The sequence below is a fragment of the Nyctereutes procyonoides genome, unplaced genomic scaffold (assembly GCF_905146905.1).
Source record: "Nyctereutes procyonoides isolate TBG_1078 unplaced genomic scaffold, NYPRO_anot_genome, whole genome shotgun sequence".
Lineage (NCBI taxonomy): Eukaryota > Metazoa > Chordata > Mammalia > Carnivora > Canidae > Nyctereutes > Nyctereutes procyonoides.
The window spans coordinates 26927790-26953417 of NW_026575049.1; the positions used below are offsets into that span (position 1 = coordinate 26927790).

General features: G+C 54.7%; 1 protein-coding gene across 1 annotated transcript in view; it reads left to right on the plus strand.

The window, feature by feature from the left end:
• NPTXR (neuronal pentraxin receptor) overlaps nt 1–25628 on the plus strand; it is a 42158-nt gene that overhangs the window by 12166 nt on the left and 4364 nt on the right. Inside the window, exons 2-5 of the mRNA XM_055329424.1 lie at nt 6683–7534; nt 20163–20388; nt 22397–22644; nt 25289–25468. Coding sequence (XP_055185399.1) covers nt 6683–7534; nt 20163–20388; nt 22397–22644; nt 25289–25468 — 1506 coding nt within the window. The remainder of the gene's footprint in view (nt 1–6682; nt 7535–20162; nt 20389–22396; nt 22645–25288; nt 25469–25628) is intronic.

Below are 25628 nucleotides of genomic sequence, written 5' to 3' on the forward strand. Positions count from 1 at the left end.
AAGTGTGGGTAGGAGGAATGGACTGAACCCCAGGGGCTGGTGGCATGGTGGTTGAACGGTGAGAGCACCCCGGCCCCGACAGCCACCAAGAGAGGACACAGTCTCATTGGCCGGCCACTTGTTCTGGTCTTTCCCGGCTGGGCCTGGCTGCAGGCACACACCTTCCAGCCAACTGCCAGGCCCCCTGCAAGGAGGACACCCGTTTCCTCCTTGGTTCTCGGTCCCTCCTGAGCTGGGAACAGATGTCCTCGCTTCCTGCCTGAGCCTGAGAGGTGGGTTGGCTCCTTTTGCTGCTTCCAGGGAAGCAGAAACCCTGGATGGAAATCTCTGGGCTTCCCCAGAGGGGAAAGCTCTCTCTCTTCCCTGGTTTCTGCTCCTCCTCTCTGGTCAGGCTCCTAGTCCTGGAATCTACTGCTAAGATGCAAACATTTCTGAGTCCTGCTTCCCCTTGGAAGGTCGTGGGCTGGGGGACGTTGGTTGAATGCATATATGAGCCTTAGTCTGCACGATCCCCGACTCTGGGAAGGGGTGGAAGGGGAAACAGGGAATGACGGTGCACCTACAGGGGAAGGCATTGTAGGCACTTGGGGATAAAGGTAAAGGAGTAAAAATGAGGGGTCCCTAGAGGTCTTAGTTGGTGAAGCATCTGCTTTCAGCTCAGGTCATGATCCTGGGGTCCTGTGATCGAGTCCCCTGTCGGGCTTCCTGCTCAGTGGGGAGCCTGCTTCTCCCTCTCCTCTGCCTCCCCCCCCCCCCGCTTGTGCTCGCTTTCTCTCTTTCACTCTGTCAAATAAATAAATAAAATCTTAATTTTAAAAAAGAAGTAAAAAAAAGGAAATTAACGTTTACTGGGCACCTACTATGTGCTAGGAATAATAAGGGATAGCATGTATTGGGTACTTACTAAGTGCCACCACTGTGCTGTGCCCTGGGCACACCAAACAACGTGGTGAGAAATGGTCCTTGCCCCTGAGTCCTCGGGAGATTTTACACACAGCATCTCATCTGCTCTTATCCTGTTCTCACTATGCGGTAGGTACCACGACCCCACTTTATAGACGAGGAGAACGAGGCGGCTCTGGTTCTGGCACAGTCCATCCCTGGGTGGAGACTGGACTCTCAGGATGGAGATGTCCAGGATGGACCCTGGCAGCCCCCACTCTCCAGGGAAAGGAAGCTCTTTAGCTCACAAGCACACCCGAAGAATTGTCCTCCTTCGCTGGGAGCTTGAGCATCCACAGGTGCAGGCCCCCGAAGACACAGGCATGAGGCGGTTGCAGCTGGTCCCAGTCTCACAGGAGACGGTAAAGTGGGTAAAGTGGGAGATGCAGCCCTGGAGGGAAGCACAGTGGCTGAGGAAGGCAGGAAGAGGGAGACTCGTGTGCTGTTCGATACCCCTTAAGGACCAGCACCTGGGGGGAGTGTGATTTGGAGATCGTCAGGGTGACCAGCTGGCCTGATCTTCCCAGGACCCGGGACTTGCAGTGCTAAGCTGATATGAATTGGTCACCCGAAGCCCTGGGTTCAAGATCTGAGTGTGCCATGTGCCTGTGGCAAAAACTACCAGGTCCCAAACTAGCAGCCTTCTCCCATTCTTTTAGACGTGACTTTGTTGTGGTCTGAAGGTTTTCCCTATCCCTATCGTCCTCCCTCCCTCCTCTGCTTTAAAAAAAATAAAAATAAAAATCTCAGTTCAATAAATATTTATTGAGCTTGTGTGGACTTTGCTAGTCTAGGAGAAGGAAAGAATATTCATCCTACGTTTTCTCAGCAGAGGTAATAAGAAGGCAAGGGGAATTTATGATGGGCAGTGGAGGAGGGAGACAGTGGATACCTCTTGGGGCCCTGAGACCAACTGGAGCGATGGAGCCCATGGTTCATCCCACCAACCCCCCACTTCTAAATATCTCCCCAAGAAGAGAGGCCCAGAGGGGCCGTTGGAGGATCTGCCTCCTGACCTGCGTGGAGAAGTGGATCTTCACGCAAGGGGTGGAGAGTGGCAGCCATGGAGGGGCACTGTTTTTTTTTTAATTTTTATTTATTTATGATAGTCACAGAGAGAGAGAGAGAGGCAGAGACACAGGCAGAGGGAGAAGCAGGCTCCATGCACCGAGAGCCCGATGCGGGACTCGACCCCGGGTCTCCAGGATCGCGCCCTGGGCCATAGGCAGGCGCCAAACCGCTGCGCCACCCAGGGATCCCCCAGCTCCCCGTTTAAAAATGAACTTGCCACAGGGCTGCGCCCCATGCAGTTAGCAGACACCCTCCAGCTGCGGTGCTTTCCGGAGCCTTTCCAGCTTTTGTTTGTTCATTCATTAGGGCCATTTTAGGTTCATGACAATATCGAGCAGAAGATCCAAAGATTTCCCATATACTCCCTCCCCCACACATGCATAGGCTCCCTCACTCTCAAGGTCCCCCACCCGAGTGGCACATTTGTTGCAATGAATGAACCTACATTGACACGTTGTTGTTACCCCAAGTCCTTAAGTTACCTTAGTGTTGTACATTCTGTGGATCTGGATAAAGGTATAATGATACGTACCCACCATTATGGTATCCTGGAGAAGACAGTCTCCCTGCCCTAAAACTCCTCTGTGCTGCGCCTATCCATCCCTCCCTCCCCCATAACCCCTGGCAATCACAGATCTTTTCACAGTTCTTATAGTTTACTTCTCCAGATGTCTTCTAGGTGGAGTCATACAGCATGGAGCCTTTTAGGGCTGACCAATTTCACTGAGTAATACGCATGTAAGGTTCCTCCAAGTCCTTTCATGACTTGATAGCTCATTTCTTAATGCTGAATAAGGTTCCATTGTGTGGATACACCAATTTATTTATCTGTTCACGGCCTCAGGGACATCCAGGTTGCTTCCAAGTGATGGCAATTATGAATTAAGTTCCTCTAAACATCCGCGTGCAGGTTTTCGTGGACATCACTCCCGCTTCAGAGCTGAAGCCACCTTATTCTGAGGCAGCTCCCAACTAAGGATGGAGCATGAAAAGGGTATCAAGGGACTGGGCATTTCCACCCAATACAAAACTTCCCTACTGGTCAATCCTGACCCTAGAGCTCCCTGTCGGATTGGCCAAGACTTTGTCAGATCTGCATTGGGGTCTGAGGCTCTCACAGCCCTTAGCCCCCAATGAACCACTTGTTTATCCATCCCCATCCCAGTGTGTGCTTGGAGGACCTAAGTGGCAAACTACCTCTAAAACGATCCATCCAATTCTCTCAGTCTTCCAAGTCTCCACTCCTCTCACCTGGATGGTTGCACGGCTCCTGGTTGTCTTCCCCTCCTACCCTGATATGACCCCGTCTCCATAAAACTACCAGAGAGATCTTTAACAAACACAAACCATGTGATGTCACTTCCCTACGTCGAGGCTTCCAATTGGGCTTAGAATCAAACCCATTCTCCTCCCATAGCCTGTGAAGCCCTAAATGACTTTATCTGCCTTTCTCTCCAAATTTCCCCTCTCCCCTGAAGTTCACGCTCCTTTAGCCCCAGTGGTCTTTTTTCTGTTCCTGGAACATACCAAGCTCATTTCTGCCTCAGGGCCTTTGCACTAGCTGTCTCCTCTGCCTAGAACACTCAGTCTTTCCCCAGATTTCTGCATGGCTGTTTTCTCAGGCCTTTCAGGTCTCAGTTCATGTGCAGGACTTTTCTGACAACCTTATAAATAATGCCAACCCCCCAAAACCCCCCACCAACACACACACACACACACACACACACACACACACTGCCTACAATTTTCTATATTACTTTTTAAATTTTCTTTGTAGTTCTCATTACTCTTATAAATTAACTCATTTAATTATTCATTTGTTTACTGCTTACCTCCCCACTAGAACATAAACTGCGAGCTTGTCTTATTTCCAGCTCTCCCCAGTGCCTGGCATTATGCCTGGCACAAAGTCGGTCTCAAAACATATATTTTGAATGAATAACTATATTTGTTCATTGAGGGGAGAATTCCCTTACCCTATGAATGGGATATAAGTGAAGAAATAAAAAGCCCAAGAGGCATGACACTTAGAGGGAAAATGTAGGGACAAATCCAAGCGAAGTTCCCCTGAGGATCTGTTTCTGACCATATCTGGAGGAATTCTGGTTAGGAGTGTGGGGCGGTGGGGGGGGGGTCTCTTCCACAGCCCCTGAGAAATGAGTGTCAGGACCTCCCTGTCCTAGCCTCCCCTCCCCCAACCCACTCCAGCAGCAGCGAGTGTTGCCTGTAGGGGAACTAGCTCTGCAAACATTTACCAAGAAGCCATCCTGGGTGGGGGCTCCATGCTGATGTTGGGGATAGAGATGAGCCAAGGAAGAAGGAGAGGAGCAGCATGGCAGGCAGCAGACACCATGAACAAAAGCAGAGAGAGGGAACATTCTGGTGTGTTTGGGGAATTATGCGCAGTTTGATATTGCTCCAGACAGTGAGGAATAGGAGATGAGGCTGGAAGGGTGAGCAGTGTCCAGGGTTGCTAACAGTCTTACAAACCGAGAGAAGTTAGCATAATCAGGCCTGGCATTTACTGAGGCTTCCCACGTATTATTGCTATTCCCCATTTTATAATTTGGAAAACTGAGGTACAGAGAGGGTGTCAAGAATTGGGAAGGGCCTAAGACCTTACCCTCCTGGCAAACCATGTCCCACAACTGAAAACAGGGGCAGGCAGGGTTAGAATTAGGCCTTCTGGCTCTCAGAGAGCCCATGCCCTCGACCACTAGAAGGTACTGCCTCTTAAGAGGTTTGGAATTTATTCCATAAGGGATGGGGAGCCACTGATGGATTTAGAAGCAGGAATTCACATGTTCCTATCACAGGATAAACAGACCAGTTTAAAAAGATTTGACGCCAGCCTATGGACCCATTTATCCAATTGTCCCCTAATCTCATGGGGCAGCTCACATAAAAGTGGCATCATTTGGTGCTCAAGCCACAATGGCTCTGCTGCCCTCGCAGCAGCCCCCTCTCTCAGCCTCCCCTGTCCTTCCCTGGATTTTCTGTAACAGTTTCTCCTCCGGATATTGTGTGTGTTTCCGTCTTCACAGAACACGAGCAGCTGCATCAGGAGTCCCAGTGCCTCATGCACCTTCTGGACTTCCTGGGTCCCCTTCTGCCTGCGTTGGCCTTCAGGGAGCCTGGCTCACCTCTCCATCGCGGAGATGCTTCCCCTAAGCTGTGCCACCTGGCAGGGTTTCCAGGTCACTGCTCCAGTGAGTACTAACTCACAACTGTGTGCATAAGGCTCTGGGGGCTCATCATGTCCACAGCCTGTACTTGCTTGGCTCCCACTTTACAGTTCATGATCCTTGACTCCCAGAGATCTGGTGAGCAGGGTGGGCATCACCCTGGGTGGGGTGTGCAGAGCATGTGCTCAGGGACCATAGCGGGCAGGATCCCAATGGTCAGAGAGGGTCCCCTAGGGCTGTGGGTCTCTCCCCACAACCACCACTACATAGAGACCATACGGCAGCCGTGGTGCCTCAGAGCCAGCTTGTGTCTTCCCCTCCAGTCAAGAATGAAGGCTTAGAAGGGAGAATGGCCTGGGTGTCGCCTTGGCCAGTGACTCCCAGGAGCCACAGCCTTTCTCTGCACCCTAGGCTGTGAACATCCCAACATCTGCAGCCTTCTAAGGGCCCTTTCAGCACCAGGAACCCATGCTGGTCAGAAAATGCCTCGTGGAAAACTGAAGCTGGACCTGAATTGTGGAGGATGGTAGGATTTTTTTTTAAAGTTTTTAATTGCAAAATTAATTTGCAGCAAAATATATATAGACATGTTTGAAAAGAGAAAGTAAGTCTCCTCAACCACCCCCACACCACAGCCGCACTCCCGTTCCTTCTGGTTCCTTCTGGTCCACACGCACGGTTGTGCCTTCCTACTGTATGTAGACTGTGGTGGGGAGAGGGGTCTTCTCTGGGACCCCTGATGTTTCCTGCCCTTAGGGCTTCAGGGGAGACACCATGTAGTTCTGAGATCACCGGAAGTTTTTCTTTGTCTTTCTGCTGTGTGTGTGTGTGTGTGTGTGTGTGTGTTCTTGGGGTTTTCTTTTTGATGAGTGTGGAGGGAAGTGAACCCTGCTCCTTCAGGAGATTGGAGGTGGGAGATGGCAGGCAGGTGGCCCTAGTGTAAGCAGAAGTTGGCTCCAAATCCCCAGTGCCTTGCCCCCAACACCGACCTCTTTTCTTCTACCCACGCCCCTCCCCCAGCTCCACGCCGGAATCTGAGTCCAGCCAGAAGGGTCTGAACTCAAACGCTGCTCCAAAGCATCCTAGGGCGTGACCTTGGACAGCGGCCTGACCTCGGTGGGCCTCGGGCTTCGCATCTCCGCGGTGAGGCTAAACCGTGCGCGAGCTCGGAGCTGTCGCTCGGCCCTGAGCCCGCCCCGGAGACAAGCTTCCCGCAAGGTGGCTGTCGGCCTTACCGGGGCGGGGAGGGGGCCGGGGCACCGGGGCGGGAGGGGGCGCGGCGGGGGTCCCCCGGGGGTCCGGCGCGGCGCGGGCGGTGGGATCGCGCTCCCCGCGGCGGCCCGGCCCCGGCGCCCGGCACGGAACGGGTGCGGGGCTGGGCCACGGCCGGCCGGGGGGAGCCGGCGGGGCGGGGCGGGGCCGCCGCGCCCGCTCCCCCTCCCCGCCGCCCGCCGCCTTCTCCTCCTCGCGCCGCCCGGGCTCAGAGCGGCGGCAGCAACGGCCGCGGCAAGAGCTCCGGCTGCGGCTGCGGCTCCCGTTCCGGCTGCGGCTGCGGCTGCGGCTCCGGCTCCCGCTGCGGCTCCCGCTCCCGCTCCCGCTCCCGCTCCCGCTCCGCCCCACGCGCCCGGGCCCCGCTCGGCCCCGACCCCGCCGCCGCGCCTGCCGGGGGCCTCGGCGCCCCCGCCGCCCGCCTCACGCTGAAGTTCCTGGCCGTGCTGCTGGCCGCGGGCATGCTGGCGTTCCTCGGTGCCGTCATCTGCATCATCGCCAGCGTGCCCCTGGCGGCCAGCCCGGCGCGGGCGCTGCCCGGCGGCGCCGACAACGCCTCGGCCGCCTCGGCCGCCTCGGCCGCCGCCGCCGCCGCCGCCGCCGCGTCCCCGGGCCCGCAGCGCAGTCTGAGCGCGCTGCACGGCGCGGGCGGCTCGGCCGGGCCCCCCGCGCTGCCCGGGGCGCCGGCGGCCAGCGCGCACCCGCTGCCGCCCGCGCCGCTCTTCAGCCGCTTCCTGTGCACGCCGCTGGCGGCCGCCTGCCCGTCGGGGGCCGCGCAGGGCGACGCGGCGGCCGGCGAGCGCGAGGAGCTGCTGCTGCTGCAGAGCACGGCCGAGCAGCTGCGCCAGACGGCGCTGCAGCAGGAGGCGCGCATCCGCGCCGACCAGGACACCATCCGCGAGCTCACCGGCAAGCTGGGCCGCTGCGAGAGCGGCCTGCCGCGCGGCCTCCAGGACGCCGGGCCCCGCCGCGACGCCATGGCCGACGGGCCCTGGGACTCGCCGGCGCTCGTCCTGGAGCTGGAGGACGCCGTGCGCGCCCTCCGGGACCGCCTGGACCGCATCGAGGTGAGCGCCGTCGGGCGGGGCGGGGCGGGGCGGCGGGAAGGGCGCGTTCCCCTCGCGTCGGCTCCAGGCGCCTCGGTGCGAAGCCTCAGCTTCCGCGTCTGTGCAACGGGCGTCGCAGTGCCCGCTCTCGTGGTGGGGGTTTAGTGTTTGCAGGTGTGTGTGAAAATGCTGGGCACGTAGTAGGGCCTCGTTAAAGGTCCGCTTCGTTTGTTTGTTCGTTCCAGGCGCCCCCAAAGCAGCTGCAGTCCCTCTCGCTTCCCACGGCCCGCAGACAGGAAGCGCTGTCCCGGACCGGACCGGGAGCTGCTGCCCTGCTGAAGAGCAGGGAACAGAGCGTCCCATCAGCCAAATCCGGGCCCCCTCAGCGCTTCCCATCCCGGTCCCTCCCCCTGGGGCTCAGACCACACTCCTAAGGGCAGCCGCTTTCGTGGCGCTGGCCCAGCCCTGGGGCGGAGACCGACCCGAGGACTGGGCCTCCCGAGGGTTCCTTCTCCTCCTTCACCTTTTTTTCAGCCGTCCCTGGCTCAGGTCAGACCCAGGGGGTCCTACAGGGGGAATCTGCCCTTGGCTGTGGTGTGATCCCCTGGCCAGTCATTTTTCCTTTCAGGTTGCCAGACCCCTTCCTTCCTGGGGGCGCTGGGCGGACGTGGAAGGGCCGGTCTGCAAGACACTGATCACCCCACGGCCATCCATGATTTGCAGATGGCAGGGAAGGGGGTTAGCACCAAGATAGAGCTGTGGAAAGAGGGAGGAGATGGAGGCCAAAGCCCCCTCCCATAGTTTGCCCTGAGTGGCTCTGGCAAAGACAGAGGGGAGGAGAGGCTGGGAAGAAGGAAATGCAGGGAACCCCCCTCCTCATGGCTCCTTCAGATCAACCTCTGGCCTGGCAATAATGTGTGTGGGGAAGGTTGGCCCTTGCCATGGCCCCAGCCGCCCTCCGGAAAGTCTGTGCTGGTGTCAGCACCCACCCCAGGGGGTGTCCGAGTGCAGCCAGGCCATCACAGCCAACCTTCTCACCTTACTGGTGAGAAACCCCGGGCTCAGGGCCCTCCTGGGTGAGTGGCAGAGGCAGGAGGAAAGCCAGACCAGCAGCATCCCCTTTTTCTCCTTCAGCTCTGAGGGCATTTCTAGGGTGAGAGAGCCAAGAGCAAGAAGATAATCAGGGAAACACAAAAATTCAACAGTGAAGAGGAGCCTCAGTGTCCTCACCCGGGAAATGGGGACACTACCTCGTCGGGGTGTTAGGAAGATGAAATGACTTAGTCTTTGTCAATGGCCCAAAACAGTGCCTGGCAGCCACGTGCTCCATCAATTTGAGCGATGGCTACTTTTATCACTAAGCTATAATACTGCTAATTTTTTAAGTAGCCAGAACTAAAAATGGGAAGAAACCCCCCTTTTGGGAATAAGAGTTTATTAATGTAAAAAAGAGAGAGAGAGAGATTTGGTTTTCGGTAAACTTCCTCTTGCCTGCCCTAGCGCCTGCCTCCACACCCAGATGGCACCTGTGGTTCCTCCCACGTCTGGGGCTGGCAGGGCTGGGCTTGCCCTGGACCTGTTCCCCCAGCACCTGTGCATTTGGCAGGGTGGGCTCCCCTCCAGTTAGCCTGCTGAGGTTGGGGGGGGGCGGGGATCCTGGCGCCTGGGATTTGGCACCAGATCAGCCTCCCAGGTTGGGAGAGCCCTGGCTTCCCTACACATACCCTCTCCTGCTTTCTGAGTGCAGTGGACATGGAGGCAGAAAGGTGGGGGTCAGCTTGCCCACCAGCTCTGTCTTCTGAGCCTGGCAGCGGCCAGAGCCAGTCTCTGTGGAGCCTTTGGGAGGGGCTGGGGTCTGGTCCCCCATCTCAGCAGGACCCTATGCATCCTGTAGCCACGGCCTACTTCCTCCTCTCTCTTTTCATCCAATATCCTCAAAAGGACGCACTCAGATTCTCAAGGTCTGTAATCTCGCCACTCCTTCTTCTCCCTTTATGGCGCACTGAACATGCTCTGGGGACCTCACCAAAGTTGATCAGTTGAACGAGAATGATTCAGTCCTTATCTTGCTGAATGCCTCTCCAACGTCTGACCATCTGACCGCGTCGATCATTCCCTCCTACAGACCTCCATGCCCTTGGCTTCTAGACACCTCTCTCCTGCTCCTTCTCCCTCTCTGCTTCTGTGTCCCCTTTCAGGGTCCTCCTGCTTTAATGGCCACGCCCCTCCTGGCTCTCCCTTTCCCTGGGTGAACTCAGCCACACCCTACGGCTTCCAACACCCATTCTACTGTGGTGCCCCAACCAACTTCGTCCAGCCCAGGTTTCTCTCCAGGATAGGTCCAGTCGCTTCCTGAGAACCTCCCTCTGGACTTCGCACTGACCCCCTGCCCTCAGGGTGCCCCAGCCTGAACTCCCGTCCCCCACCAACCTGCTTTTCAGGTGTGCTCTGAGAAGCTCCTCCCTTGCCCTCCTCCTTCCAGGTGATCTCATCTCTCTGGATGCTTGCTGCAGCCCCCTCAACTCACCAGGCACCCCCCTCCACCCATCTTTCTTCAGGCAGCCCCAAGGATCTTCCTTAAGCCCATCATGGGGCTTCCTTGTGGTGCAAACTCCCCAACCTGCTCCCAGGCTGTAACTTCAGAGCTGGCCCGACTCCCAGTTCCTTCTTGCCTCTGCTCAGATTACCCCCCGAGTATCCATATTCAGCATCCAAGAGTCTGCTTTAAGGACACCTCCTCCCAGGGGCCCTCCCTGATCACACACTGTCTTCTTCCTAGCCCCGTTCCTGCTCCCAGAACCCTGGGCACATCCCTGCCAGTCTTCCCCGCCACCCCCCCCCCCGCCCCTCACCAGCACTTCTCTGCATCACCCCCTCCCTCACCCCACCAGCCTTCTTCCAAAGGGGTGGGAAGGGCACACTGGCCCAGGCCTCCACCCGAGGCCTCAAATGAGAGCCACGTTTGAGAGCTTAGGAGAAATTGTTTGTCTTCTTTCCTGTGTGCTTATTTTTGTTATTGCTCTAGCTGCTATTTGAAAAAGGTAAAAAAGGTGTTTTGGGGGGAGAAATTGCATCAAATTCCACCATTGTATCCATTTTTGCAGCCCCTCTTGGTCTTTTATCCAGATGTAGACATTGTTCCAGACTTACCATTGCTGGTAATTAACATTTTAATGATGGCTATAATATGCTGGAATCCATCTCTGCCTCTACCATCCATCAATCCTCTGATGGTCTCTTGTTGCTGGAGATGTAGGTTGTTCCTAATTATTTTTCTTCTAGATGCTCATTGCAGGATCAGTTTCATACAGATAGTTGTTGTTGGCTTTTTTTTTTTCCTTTATAAGTCTGTTGAATTATTTCTTTAGGCTGAATTCCCAGGAGTGGTATTACTGGGTCAGAGGATATTGATCATTTATGGCTGTGGCCAAGAACCACTTTTCAAAAGGGCTGAACCCTTTATATGGCAACCAGCCACATATGCATGTTCCAGGGTTTCATTTTTGCATTAATTTAATATATGTGTAAAATGAAACTTTAAGATGGATTTAATCAGTAGTTCTTTGACATAAAACACATCCTTAACCCGGCCTGGCAAGCTGGTTGCCTACCCCCATCTTGGAGTGGGAAGATGGGGATAAGGAATACCCGGATGATGGTCACAGAGGCCCCTGGACTTAATAACAATTATAGCTCATGTTCACTGAGCGAGCACTCACCATGTGCCGGACACTGTGCATTACCTTATTTAATCTTCATAAAATCTTCACGAGGGAGGTAACTGTTTTGTTCCCCTTTTACAGATGAAAAAACCATGACATTGAAAGGGATTAAGAAATTGGCCTGAGGTCACACAGCAGCGGGGCCTCGATTTGACCCTGTCAGTGTCTGGCTCCAGAGCCCTTCTTTGTTCTTCATCATTTCCTGTAGATCCATCTGGAGACCTCAGACCTCACCTACCTTCAGGAGAGTGAGAAAGAAGTGAGGGCAGTAACTCGTGCTAGATGTGGCCCCAGACTATTTCTGCCCTAGAGCACCCAGAGCAAAAGCGATGAGGGCCAGTCCTCAAAGGCTTGTGCTGCTGGCTGGCCAAATAATCAGAAGGCTCACGTGGGAGCTTGGCTGATAATAGATAACAATACAACTAATATTTATTAGTTTATCAGTCTTCAGCCCTGGGAAGTGGGCTGCACATGTCTCCGTCTTACAGGCAGGGACGTGGAGGCTCAGAGTATCTAGAGAAAGCTGAGCCAGGCAAACCCCCCCAACACCCCCCCCCCGGCTTCGGTTTCCACTCCAGAAGATGATATGGTGGGCCTGATGTTCTCTAAACACCTTACAGCTCCTAATATCCTCTGAAATAGGATGGCTGGTGGCATAAAGTGGAGTTCTTATGATTTTAAGCTCTTCACCTCCCTCAGTCTTTTTTTTTTTTTTTTTTTTTTTTTGCCATTTTCTTATCTTTAAAATACGTACAAGGAGGGGCTAGATTTGGTCCTGGCCCTTTGGGCTCTAAACTGGGAGTTCTTGGGCAGGTGCCTCCAGCTTAGGAATAGCGTGTATGTGTGTGTGTGTGTAGGGGGGTGGGGGTTACATGTGTGTGCAGCCCTGGCCAGGTCCCCAGCCATCCACTCCCAGACTTCCAAATTCTGAGGCAAATCTGCAGATAAACACAGAGACTGGGAGACTCTAGTGGTGCCTTTTCTGAAGTTTATTGGTGGCTTCTGCTTTTCTCTGATATTGCTGCCCGTTCTGGCAGCTTCTGCTCTGTGGCAGCTGGGTCTCCTCACCCTGCCTCTTTGGCCATGAAGGGGGCTGGCAGGGTACAGAGAGAGAGGTTCTGCCCATTGGCCTTTTGTTTTGAGGATGTGGAACCTCAGTGGCCACCAGCTACCTGATGGCCCCTTCCCTGTGACTGCCCCCCCCATCTCTGGGGGGACACTCACACCCAAAACCCTTAACCCCTGCTCCTGTCAGTGTGACACATTTGCTCTTGCAAGAAACCTGGTGTTTCAAACCCTGGTTCAGCCACCTGTTTGCTGTGACCTCAGAAAATCCCTTCTTCTCTCCGATCCTCAGCATCCCCATCTGTCAGAAGGGGTGGGCAGGACCCCCCTGAGGAGCCCTCTTGCCCTGTCATCCTGCGCCCTTGCATCCTCTCGTCCCCAGCAGTCCTTCACCCAGGAGAGGAGACCTGTCCTGCTATTCCAAGCCTGGCGGGAGCTGCTTGAGGCAGAAGTCAGGGCCTTACCTGGGGGATTTTTTTTGGGGGGGGGTATACCTTACATTCCAGACATGGAAAAGCTTATATATCTTACTTGTAAAATACACAGATCTTGGGGCACCTGGGTGGCTCAGTGGTTGAGCGTCAGCCTTTGGCTCAGGGCATGATCCCAGGGTCCTGGGATCGAGTCCCACATCGGGCTCCCACATGGAGCCTGCTTCTCCCTCTGCCCGTGTCTCTGCCTCTCTTTCTGTGTCTCTCATGAATAAATAAATAAAATCTTTAAAAGACAAAACACACAGATCTTAAGTATATAGCTCAATGAAAATGTACATATGAATACATCCATGAGAGCACCACCCAAATCAAGAACAGGACATTTCCAGTGCCCCCAAAGCCTCCGTTGTGACCCCTAAAATTCCTTCTTCCCCAGAGGTGCCATTATTCTGGCTTCTGTCCCTGTAGATCTGGTTTGTCTGGGTTTGAACTTCATACGAATGTTCTCAGACAGCTGCACTCTGTGTGTCTGCTGTTTTGTTGTATGTTATGTCTGACATTTGATCGGGGGGCATGTGTCAGTGGTTTGTTATTTTTGCATGCTGTAGTGTTTCGAAGCGTGGCTGTGCCTAAGTGTACTTACCCTTCCTCCACAGATGGACATTTGGGTTGTTTCTAGGCTTGGCATTATTACAGATAAGGCTGCCACAAACATTCTTATGACATCTTTTGGTGGCAATAAGCCCTCATTTCTCCTGGCTACATCCCCATGAGTGGGTGTCTGGGTCCCGGGAGAGACATTTATTTAGCGTGAGGAGGTGATGCCAAACACTTTTCCAAAGTGGCAGTAAGCACTTACATGCCCACCTGTGTGTGAAGCTTGCCAGCCTCGGTACGGTTATTTTTAAAAACCTCCCCGTTCTGGTGGGTGTGTGGTGAACTCACTGTGGTTTTAATTTGTATGTCTCTGGTGACTCATGATACGGAGCACCTTTTCTTATATTTATTGGCCATTTTGTAAAGTCTTTGCCTGTGGGAGGTGGAAAGAGGTCAGGGGCTGGTGCTCCTCACCAAGTGAAAATGTGGTGGGGTTACCCGAGGACAATCTTGCACCCGGGGTCCCCATAGAACTCTGGGGACAGGCACTGAGACAACCAGCCCAGAGTGGAAGCACTTATGTGCTCCCACATACCCCTCATTTGACTCCAGGGGAAGCTGAGGCTCAGAGAGGCTGAGCGACTTGCCCGAGGCCACACAGCACAGCAGAAGTTAAGCTAAGCTCACAACCAGGATTTTCTATAAAAACAGGCTGGGGGTAGGGGGGATCCTCAGTCTTTACTGCAGATTTTTGACCAGGGCCCAGAAGTATGTGGGCAAGTAGGACCTGAGAGGAAATTCTGTGGCCTTCTCAATGCAGTAGCTCAACAGGGAATGCTTGAAAGGAGAGGCAAGTGGCCTGGAGTTGGGGGTGTCCTATCACTTAGTCTGGGGCCTCGGAGCCCAAGAGGGTGTGTGGACAGATGCTCATAGAGCCTTCTCCTCGCCTCACCACACACTGAGTGCCCTGACCTGGTCCCCGCCTCTGCTGCACAGAGACCCATTTGTCTACTTTTCCCTACAGCTCCGAATTGGCACTGGGGGCCCAGGACCAAGATCAGTCTGGCCTCCATAGCTCACTCTCCTGCTCCTTTCCCTTCCCTGCCAGGGTGGGATGGAGACACAGGGCCTGCTGGGCCAGCAGGGCTGAGGGCACCCTCTGTGCCAGCCTGTTCTAGGGGCCTTACAATTGAGTACCAAGAACTATGGGACTCCTACTGTCCCCATTTCACAGGGAGGAAACAGAGGCTTGGAGGGATTACCAGGTCCTGCAGCTGGGCCTTGCCTCTCAGCAGCTGGCTCCAGCGCCCACACCTACACCGTTACTGCTCCCGGTGTTCTCCTGCCCCTCCGTAGAAGCGAATAATAATCATGGTCATACCCATTTATCAGCCACATAGGTATGCCAGCCCTCATACACGTTCCTTCATTTTGTCATTAATCATATTCCAAAATGTATAGACGATTATTCCCATTTTATAGTTGAGGAAACCGACAGTCACAGGAGTCGAGCAGCTTGCCCAGGGCCACAGATCTAGTTAGTGGGGGGCCTGGAAATGACGCTGGCCTGTCCGATGTGAGGGTCGTGCCTGTACTTGGACATCGAGTACATCAAGTGGCCACAGCATGTGTGGATGCGCAGATGAGTGATGGGGGGAGGGACTGAGCAAGGAAGACTTTGCAGTCCCCCCCACAGAAGCCCTCTTTCCTCTCCCTTTGGAACATCTTAGATCAGGTGTCCGGAAAGCTGCCATCTGGAGGGGGCAGGCACTGGCCAGGGAAGGTGTGGCGGGAGCAGGAAGTGTGTTCTTAGCAGCAGGAACAGTATGTACGGAGGCCCTGGCGTGAGAAGGGAGTTGGGGACAGTTGGGAACATTAAGTGGGAAGGAAGCATAGCCTGCTGGGGTGGGGAGTGAGGGCTGAGATCAGGGGGACATTATGGGTGGTTGGGAGAGGGCTCTTAAAGGATTTTTTTTTAAATTTTTATTTATTTATTCATGAGAGACACAGGCAGAGGGTGAAGCAGGCTCCCCATGGGGAGACTGATGCGAGACTCGATCCCAGGTCCCCGGGATCATGACCTGAGCCCAAGGCAGATGCTCAACCACTGAGCCACCCAGGTGACCCCTCTTAAAGGATTTTAAGCAACCTGGTTGGATTAGCTGGTTAGGCCGCCCCTGGCTGCTGGGTGAGGAAGGGCCAGTGTAGGGGCCCAGGTGATGGGGGCCTGGACTGGGAAGGGCCAAAGGAACCAGGTGAGCCCACCATTAAGATTCAGGGCTCCATTCTACCCTCGGAGACTCTGCTTTTGGATTTTTCCATTTTTTAAAGAAAGTCATTACGGAGTATCTCAGATATACACAGAGGCATAAAGAATGCCATCCAGGTGGGAGCCCAGAATCAAGAACCAGAACGTTTGCAACCAGCTCATGCCCTTCAGAACCTCCCAGCTCCCAGCCCCAGACTTCTCTCCTCCAAGAGAGGGTCACCGCTGTCCCGAATTCGTATTCATCTGTCCCCATGTGTTTCTGCTTTTACAAATATGTGATCTAGTTTTGAATATTTGCAACTTTATACAAATAGTATCTAACGGTTCTTCTGTAATTTGCTTTTGCTCTCAAGATGATGATGAAACAAAAAGATTTGCGTTGGAGTTGGAGAAGGATGGGCCCCTGCAAGAGATATTTAAATAGTGGTGATAACTGACAGCACTTCGTGTGCCCGCTCTGCCCTCGGGACAGATATAACTCACTTCTCACTAAAATGCAATGAGATATTATTTCTGTGCCCCCTTTTTGCTGGGAAAACTGAGGTATAGTGGCTATACACAGGGTCGCTGGGCTGCTGGAACTGAGCTGTGAACCCAGCAGATTCAAGCTGGACTTGGGGGTGGTCAGATGGGGAGGTGAGGAGACCACACGCACAGTCTGCCTCTCCTCCACCCTGCCCGGCTGCCCCCCGAGCTGGGCCCTGCGCTGTCCCGGCAGGGTGGGGGGTGAGCTGTGCACTGAGGTCCAGCACCCTCCCTCTGCTCCCTGAAGGAAAGGAGCAGACCCCACATGGGGGCGAGGTGGTTGGGTCCTCCCCACATCCTCCCACACTCACAGCCAGCCTGCCCAGGCAGGTCCTTCCTATCCAGGTCCCTCTATGGGGCCACCCCCTACCACGGTCTGCTGGCCTGCTGGACCCTCCCAGCCTTTTCATGGCCACTGGAAGGTCTTCCACTGTCCCCCAGCACCCCCACCATCCCAGACAGGCAGGGCAGCTGGCACTGTGCCCTCTTGGCCCACGGTGAGGGAAGGACAGAAGAACGAGAATAGCTTCTGGAACCAGAAGGGCCTGGGCTGGGGTTCCTGAAACTTCACCTCACTGTCTCCGTTCCCTCCTCTAGAAAGTGGGCCTCCTCACTTGCCCAGATGGTCGAGAGGGCTTGTGAAATGTGCGCACAGGCTTCCCTGGTGCAGGACCTGGCACGCAATATGTGACGATGGGGACAGCTGCCGCTGTCGCATTATTGCTGAGCGCTAATGAGCCCAGCACGCTAGTGCTGAGCTGGCCTGGAACCCCCGGCTCTGGCTCAGGGCCTGTGCACTCACACTGAGCCCCACCCCACAGACGCCCAGCACAACAGTCTGTGGGCTCGAAGCGCCCCCCCCCCGTTCCTGCCTCAGCGGGACCTGAGTGGGGGTGATGGCATCACCATCCCTCCCCCCCCATCTTGGGCGAGGGGCCCAGTTGGCATCAGCCAGGAGCCCACGCGGCACAGCCTGTGCCCGCAGCAGATGGAAAAGTAGGGGGAGTCATGTTCTTCTGATTCAGACATTGGGGTGGGGAGGGGGCTGCACACGATCTGGAGAGCCCACCTCCTCCCTGGCCTTCCTGCCGGTGGTAGAGCTGGTGCCTCGTACAAAAGAACAGCTTGCATGCCCGCCTCCCTCAGCCTGCACGGTTTCTCCTCACCATGGCGTCTGTGTAAATAGCACTAGACGTCCTGTTCCTTCCTGCCAGGCCCTTCTCCCTCTAAGGGAGGAGAGCGCTTTGCTAGAGAGCTCCAGGGGTGTTGGCTTTGCCCAGCCCCATGGCTGTAGAAGATCCAAAAAGGACTTCTGCCTCAGTTCCCCCATCTGTGAAATGGGGGCCCCAGGAGTACCAACCAAAATGAGCGGCTGTGAGGATCGAAGAGTAAATACACAGACAGTGCCAAGGATGGGCCGGGCACACTGTCTCATTCAGACGTATGCCCTTCGTGCCAAGCTTCGCATTGTGGGAAGAGAGGAACAGAGTAGAGGGTGCCGGAGCCCAGGAGACCCAGCCACAGCCCCCCTGGCACTGAGACAGGATGCACTTTATGAGCTAATTGCCTCAGCCCAAGATTTCCTGGAAGTTCAGCCCCTTTAAAGGCAGTGGGCGGCTGGCCCTGTCACTCCAAGGACATAAGTGGCGAAGGAAAGGTTCTGGAGGTTGCCAGTTCTTTGTTGGTTGACGTATTCAAGGTGCACAGGTTGCATTCTGCTTTTATAGTCCACCAGAGCGGGGCCAGTTTTACAGAAGGGGAAACTGAGGCTTTGTGTTCAGTCAGCCCTGGGGTTAGGATTCGTAGGCACACAGGGAGTTAGAAGGAGCCCTCCAGATAGGGTATGGGAGGTTAGGGTAACAGGGGTGGGGCTAGATGTACGGAGCTGCTCACTGGCCTGTGCCCCACCCACCTGGCTTGGCCTGTGCCCTGGCCTGGGAGAGCAAGCAGGGGACTGCATGGATGGGTAGCTATGGTGGGGGGGATGTGAGGGGGGGACAAAGGTGGCCCACTGTGGGGGCGTCTGAGTGGCAGAGTCCATTGAGCATCTGACTCTTGATTTCAGCTCAGGTCATGATCTCAGGGAGCTGCCCCCCATCGGGCTCTGTGCTCTGTGGGGAGTCTACTTGAGGTTCTCTCTCCCTCCCTTTCCCTTTTCCCCTCCTGCCCATGCTTTCTCTCTCTCTCTCTCTCTTTTTTTTTTAAGATTTTGTTTGTTTATTCATGAGACACAGAGAGAGAGAGGCAGAGACACAGGCAGAGGGAGAAGCAGGCTCCATGCAGGGAGCCCAATGTGGGACTCGATCCCAGGACCCTGGGATCATGACCTGAGCCAAAGGCAGACACTCAACCACTGAGCCACCCACATGCCCCTCATGCTCTCTCTGTAAAAATAAATGTTTGAGAAAAAAAATAAGGTGGCCCACTGTGGTCCAGGTTTGGCCTGGGCCCTTCTGCACACCACCATTTAATCCTGACCACAGCTACAGCTCTGCAAGCTGGGGATCCCTAGGCCTCATTTTATAGATGAGAAGTGACGGCAGCGAAGTGAGCCTCCCACTCCCACTCTCCAGGTGGAGTAGCAGAACCAGCTACCCAGCCTGAGGGAGCTTCTCTGAGGTGCTGCCCTCCCCGCCCCAGCCTCCAGCACTCTGATACGGACACGCATTGATCCCCTCAGCACAGCCGGAAAACAGGCCCCAGAGAGGCGATCTGCCCAATCTCACCCAACGAAGGACCGGGGCAGGGCCAGTGAGGCTGGGGAGGGGTCTCCTGTGCCCCAAGCCAGGGGCCATCCTGAGAGGCACAGGGCCCTCAGGGTTGTACTCTTGGTTTTCTGTGTTGCCCTCAGCTGTCTCTTCAGTGCTGCATGCATGGCCCAACCCATCATTGGTGCTCCCCAATTCCTTGCTCAGTGAAGGAACCCTGAGAATTCAGTGAGCTCAGGTCTGGGGTTAAGCCTTTGAGCAAGGCCCAGGGCTCACAGTGGGAGCTGCCTGGGCCCTTGGAGAGTGTGGAGGGAGCCAGGGGGACAGGGAAGGTCTAATTTGGCTCCTAGAAGCTCAATGAATTATTAATGTCTGCCAGAGACTATCCCCTCCCAGAGTCCAGACTTGGCAGCCTTGCCTGTCTTCTTCTACCCCAGAAGGGGCTTCCTCCAGCAGGAGGGGTGGGGAGAGGCCTCCTGAGGCTCCTGCCCCACTTCTCCTGCCCACTAGGGTCGTATGACAACAAAAGGGGGCCTCTAAACACTTTGTCCTCATCCTGGGCAGCATGAGGGTATCAGAGACCAGCTTGGAACACTCTGCCCTGGACAGTAATTGCAATAACCAGGCTCTCTTCATTGGCACCTAGTACTTAACCATCCCCCAACCCTTCTAAATTGTTGTCCCCTGTTGCATGTGAGGAAGCAGAGGTTCAGAGAGGGGTGCCTGGAGTCACACAGCAGATTAATTCTGGAGCTGGATTTGAGCCCTGGGTTGTTTGACTAGGAGCCTATGACCTTACCCACATGCTATTCTGGAATGGGCACCCCCTGCAGCCCTATATGCCCCTGGGTTGTGCCTCTGCATCTGCCCAGCGCCCACACAGAGCCTTGCACCATCATAGAGAAGCCCAGGGAGTAAATGAGTGAAGACAAAGACAGTCCACCCCTTCAAAGACCCCTCAGTGTAGAGGCTTCCAGTTACCAAGGACTCAGCAGTAACTCTGACTGCAATGTTAGAACCACGGAAAGGGGAGCTTTCTGTAGCCAGCCCCCCGCCCACCATAGGCTGAGGTGTTCTTGAGGGCAGAACCAGCCTGCCTTCAGCATGCACAGCACCAGCCTGCTTTCAGGCACCAGCAGTGGAAAGGACCTGCTCTTTGTTGAACATTTGCTCCCTGAATTTGGTATTGCCATCCCCATTTTGCATTTGGGGAAGCCAAGGCTCACCTGGGGTCACTCGACAGCGGTAGTAGGCATCTCTGAGCCCTGTGTCTCTCCCCTTCCTCCTTCCAAGTGACCTCACATGCCCTTTATTCTGCCTCATAAGCAGCAGGAGCTCCCAGCCCGTGTGAACTTCTCAGCTGCCCCCGCCCCTGCGCCTGCGATGCCCACCGCCCTGCACTCCAAGATGGACGAGCTGGAGGGGCAGCTGCTGGCCAAGGTGCTGGCCCTGGAGAAGGAGCGTGTGGCTCTCAGTCACAGCAGCCACCAGCAGCAGCAGGAAGTGGAGAAGGAGCTGGATGCACTGCAGGACCGTGTAGCCGAACTGGAGCATGGTGGGTCCGGGGACCCCAGAGGGCACAGCAAGCAGGGTCTTGATTCCCAGTTAGGTCCTCAAGGTGGCAGATTCACTTGAAAGGATTTTTAAGCTCTCCAGAGGCTAAAGCTAGAGGGGAGGGTGGGAAGGAGACTGCGAAACCCAAGAGGGAGAGAATAATTGGGAATATAATATTTTTTAACAGCATTTTCTGGCACTTACGTTCTGGGAGTAGGCTAAGTACTTGACATGTCAGTTTTGATCTTCACAAACAACATGGGAATTGTACTGTTATTATCCCCATTTCACAGATGAGGAAATTGAGGCTCAGAGAGGTCAAGTGATTTGCCCAATGTCACACGGCCAGTGAGTGGTGGATCTACACCTCAAACCAGTTCTGACTCCAAAGTCCAAGCATTTAACCACCCCACTAAGACGTACCTTCAGGGACTTGGAATTTTGTTCCTTGCTTAACACCTCGGCCTGGCACTGCCAGGAGTCAGAGAAACATGTTGTCATGGATAATGCACAGGTCTGAGCATCAGGAAACCTGGCTTCTAGCTCCACAAGAGGTCTCTGGATTGCTCTGTGGCCTTGGAATTTTGCTTCCTTTCCCCAGACTTGTTTTTCTCATCTGAAATATGGGGATGTAGGACTCATGAGCTCTAAGGGAACTTTCATCTTTGAAACCTTGTGAGGATCACCCTCAAGAGGCTTACCGACAAGTTAGGGTTACCAGGGGGAGATCATGAGTCTGTTTCTGGCTTAGATGTAAGATGGCAGTTCAGAAGAAAATCCAAGAGGCCTCCTGAAGGAGACTCACAACCCTGAAGCTGATCATTGAAAGCAGAGGTGGACAGCCAGTTTTGGAGTGGAGGGGCCGGAGCAAGGGCACAGCTGAAGGCGAGGCACGGGCTGGTGGGTTTCAGGGCCAGTGCTACTGGCCCCTCAGGACTGCATCTTCTAAGGGATTGGGGAAAATGCGCCCTCCAGAGGCTACAGGGCAGAGAGGCGACTAGGCTGGATGTCTGTGTGCCTGTGGGCAAGTTGTGTCTCTTTTTGGGACTCAGCTTCCTCATCTATGAAATGGGTTTCAATGAGCACTGAGCCCCTTCCTCTCTTACCATGATGCATCAGCACAACAGCCTTCACCCTGAGCCCCAATCAGACCTGGGAACCTGGGTCCACCATTCCCAGCCCCAACCCCCTAGTCCAGCCCTCAACAACCAGCTAGAGGAAGGGAACTCCTACCCTGGACGTGGGTATGGTAGGTGTTACTCTCTTTCCTTGGAGGTAGTGACTCCCCAGGGCTCCCCCTGCAGACAGCGCTCTGATATTCAAGATGTACAGTCCCAGAAACTCTGCACTAGCAGACGCCCTGGATACCAAGGAGTCACAAGATGATCTTGTTCAGATCCCAGCTCTGCCACTGACTAGCTGTGTGGTCTTGAGAAGATTACTTAATGTCTCTGCACTAAGGCTCCCCCTCTGTGAAATGAGGATTATAATAATGTCTACCTCACACGGTGTCATAAGAACAGAGATCATATATGTAAAAGCACTTAGAACAGTGCTTGCCACCTGAAGGCTCTGTGTAGTGCTTGTTAAATAAATAGGCAAAGAACTCAGAAAAATGATCATTGCAATAGCTCACCTTTCTTGAGCATTTACCAAGGGCCTGGCCCCTTACCTAGTTTGTCCCACTCGGCCCTCACAAAAGCCTGGGAGGGAGGAAGTCTTATTTATACCATTTTACTGAGCAAACCAGGGCTGGAAAGGTGAAGTTGAACTTGTGGAAGGTCACGTGGCTGGGAAGTATGGAAGTAGGATTTGAACTCAGGACATCTCAGGTCCAGAGCCCTTCTGCTTTAACCACACCCGTCAACACAGAAGTAAGGTAGAGAAGGCCGTGAAGGCACCTGGCACAGGGGAGATGCCCAAGGACCAGGAGCCCTCATCCTAGAGCCTGCCTTGCCACCCCTGATAGTGCCCACTGACCCCCACCATGTCCACCTTGCTCCCCCCAGGAACCTCAGCCTACAATCCCCCAGATGCCTTCAAGATCAGCATCCCCATCCGCAACAATTACATGTACGCCCGTGTGCGGAAGGCACTGCCCGAGCTCTACGCCTTCACCGTCTGCATGTGGCTGCGCTCCAGGTCGGGTGGCAGTGGCCAGGGCACACCCTTCTCCTACTCGGTGCCCGGGCAGGCCAATGAGATTGTGCTGCTGGAGGCGGGCCACGACCCCATGGAACTGCTGATCAATGACAAGGTGAATGGGGGCTGGGTGGGGTGGGAGGAAAGTCGGGGGTGGGGTTACCCTGCACTGTGCTGGGTCCCAAGCATGTGGACCCTTTCCATTCTGCTGCTCGGCAGCTTCAGCGCACGGGAAGTGCCTGCTGTGTGCCAGGCTGGGTTCTGGGAACACAGAGACAATCCAGACCCAGGACAGGCTAAAGAGAGGCTGTCTGTGATGGCATTTCCGTTTATAGAGGAGGCCCGTGGGGCTTCCCCAAGGACCCAACTGTAGGAGCAGGGCTGGAAGTGTCTGTTCCAGAGCCCTGCTCATTCTCCTGGACAAAGAGAGAAATAAATGAGGTCCAGGGAGCTACCTGGGAGGGTAGGACTAGTGGACTCCTTGTGCCCCCCCTCCTCCCCTGCAGCAACCCCTCTGCCGCTCCCTTCACATGGAGAGCAGAATGGTGCATGGTTGGGCCTGAATGCTGGATTCAAATCCCGGTTCTGCTCCTTACCCACTGTGTGACCTTAGACTGGTCATTTACCCTCCCTATGCCTCAGTTCCCTATCTGTCAAGCCGGATGATAATAGTCTCTACCTTGTGGGGTTGTAGTGAGAAGGACTTTACTCACATGATCAGCACTGGGAGGTAGGTACCCTTATTATCACCACTTTGCATATGGAGAAGCTGAGGCTCAGAGAGGGCAAATAATGCGCCCGGGCCACATTGGGTGAAGGAATGGTGATATGATTCAGACTTGGGCTACAGAAACCTCCTCTTAACCCCTCCACTGTTCTGCCCTTGGGCCACCCATCTTCCCCCTGCTTGGGCCACCCAGCCCCACAGCCCTCCCCGGACTTGGCTGAAGGACAGGACAAGGACATGGGGGAGTGATGTGGGAAGGGCATGGTGACTGAGCAGTGTCTTACCACCCTCATTCCCCTCAATATCCTCCTCTGCCTGCCATATTGCTTTGGGATTTGCATGGTGGCAGGCATGGTGATCTGTCGAGACCCCCTGGAGATGCAGATACCACATATCACAGCCACTCATGACCAGCCCACAGCCACATGGAGCTGCTATGAGTGGCTATCACCCATCAGAAGCCAGCTCAGGGGCAGCCCCGGTGGCGCAGTGGTTTAACGCCGCCTGCAGCCTAGGGCGTGATCCTGGAGACCCTGAATCGAGTCCCATGTCAGGCTCCCTGCATGGAGCCTGCTTCTCCCTCTGCCTGTGTCTCTGCCCCCCCCCCCGCTCTGTGTGTGTCTCTATGAATAAATAAATAAATTATCTTTAAAAAAAAAAAAAAGAAGCCAGCTCAGCAGGAGGCATCTTTCATGGGTGTCCTGGAGAAGAAGGAGGAAGGAAATGGGTCCAGGGGACAATGAGTTTCTCCTGTAGCCCAGTAAGGCCTAAGAAGACTAAGATAGTTGGACCACATCTCAATCCTGCTGCCATGTCCCCTTGATACCCCTCTGGCTGCCATCGTTGACCCTGCCCAAGCTCGGTGCTCTGCTCTCAATGGAGAGGATTCAGCACCCTGGACAGGGCACAGACCATTCCTATTCCAGGAACCTCTAGAGTCTTTTAAAACATCAACCTCACAAACAAACAAACAAACAAACAAAAAAAAACCCATCAACCTCACAGGTTACTCAGTTCTCCTCTTTTGTTCCAGCCTCTTAGCCTTTGCTCCTGCTGTACCCCCATCTTGCTTTGACTTGCAATGAGACATTGGCTCCATTGTCCTTCCAGATGTGTTTGAATACCATGTCTGCTGTCCCACACCTGCCTCTTCCTCAGGACCTCCCAAACGGGCCCTGTTATTTTGTCTTATAATATTGCCCTTATAGTTCTTCCTTCCCACCCAAACTCAGCTCACTTACAGCCAGGACCAGATCCACATCCCCAGTGTCCAGAACAAGGCCTGGCACTAAGTGTGCCTCAGAGAATGTTGTATTAAAGTGTGATCTCACAGAACTTAGATGAAAGAGCCCTTTGGGAGTCCCAAATCCACAGGCAGCAAGTACCTTTCACCTTACAGGCCAACGCTAATCAATCACCAGAGGCTTCCCAGAGCACTGTGATGGGAAAGATCCCGGGGCTGAGCCTGGGCTCACGATTCATTAGCTTTGTTCTCCTTGGGTGGTTGAGGTAGAGGTGGCCACATATTTGCCATTCTTTGCCTGACCTCCTCACTTCACAGATGAGGAACTGAGGCCCAGGGAGGAAAGAGCAGCCTCCCCAAGGTCCCACAGGAGATTGGTTCGCAGAGCCAGGGCTGGACGCCAGTGCCCAGCCTCTGGGTCCAAGGCTTGGTCCAGTACTGCCAGTACTTCTTCAGCCCAGCCGTGTACCAGGCACTGTGTGAGGTGATAAGAGGCTGTGAGACGTGGCTCTCACCCTGCCTGACCTTACAGGGTGAGAGGGTGAATAAGGTACCTGGGAACACCTGAAAACCAATACTGAGTAGTCTCTTGTGATCTGAGAGAAGCTGCCTGGTTAAGTTGTAGGGAAAGAGAAGAAAGTGATCAGAAAGACACAAAGCTGGAGGAAGGGGAGGGTCAAGCCTTGGCTCAGTCCCTGGAAAGGACACGGGTCTCGTTGTCCCCACCCCACTGGTCCAGCCTTGGGACTTGTGGCACCTCTGACCTGGGGTTGTGGAACCTCTGTCCAGGTAGCCCAGCTGCCTCTGAGCCTGAAAGATGGTAGCTGGCACCACATCTGCATCGCCTGGACCACAAGGGATGGCCTATGGTCTGCCTACCAGGACGGGGAGCTGCAGGGCTCTGGGGAGAACCTGGCCGCCTGGCACCCCATCAAGCCTCATGGGATCCTTATCCTGGGCCAGGAGCAGGTAAGATTTAAGGTGGTGTGGGGGCTTGGGGTCTGAGTAGATACCACACTCACCCAAGGCCCCTGAGAATGAGGGGTCCGTGATCATTCAGTCTGATCCAGCCATTCTGCAGATGGGCAAACTAAGACCCAGAATGAGCAGTGAACTGCCCAAGGGGCTG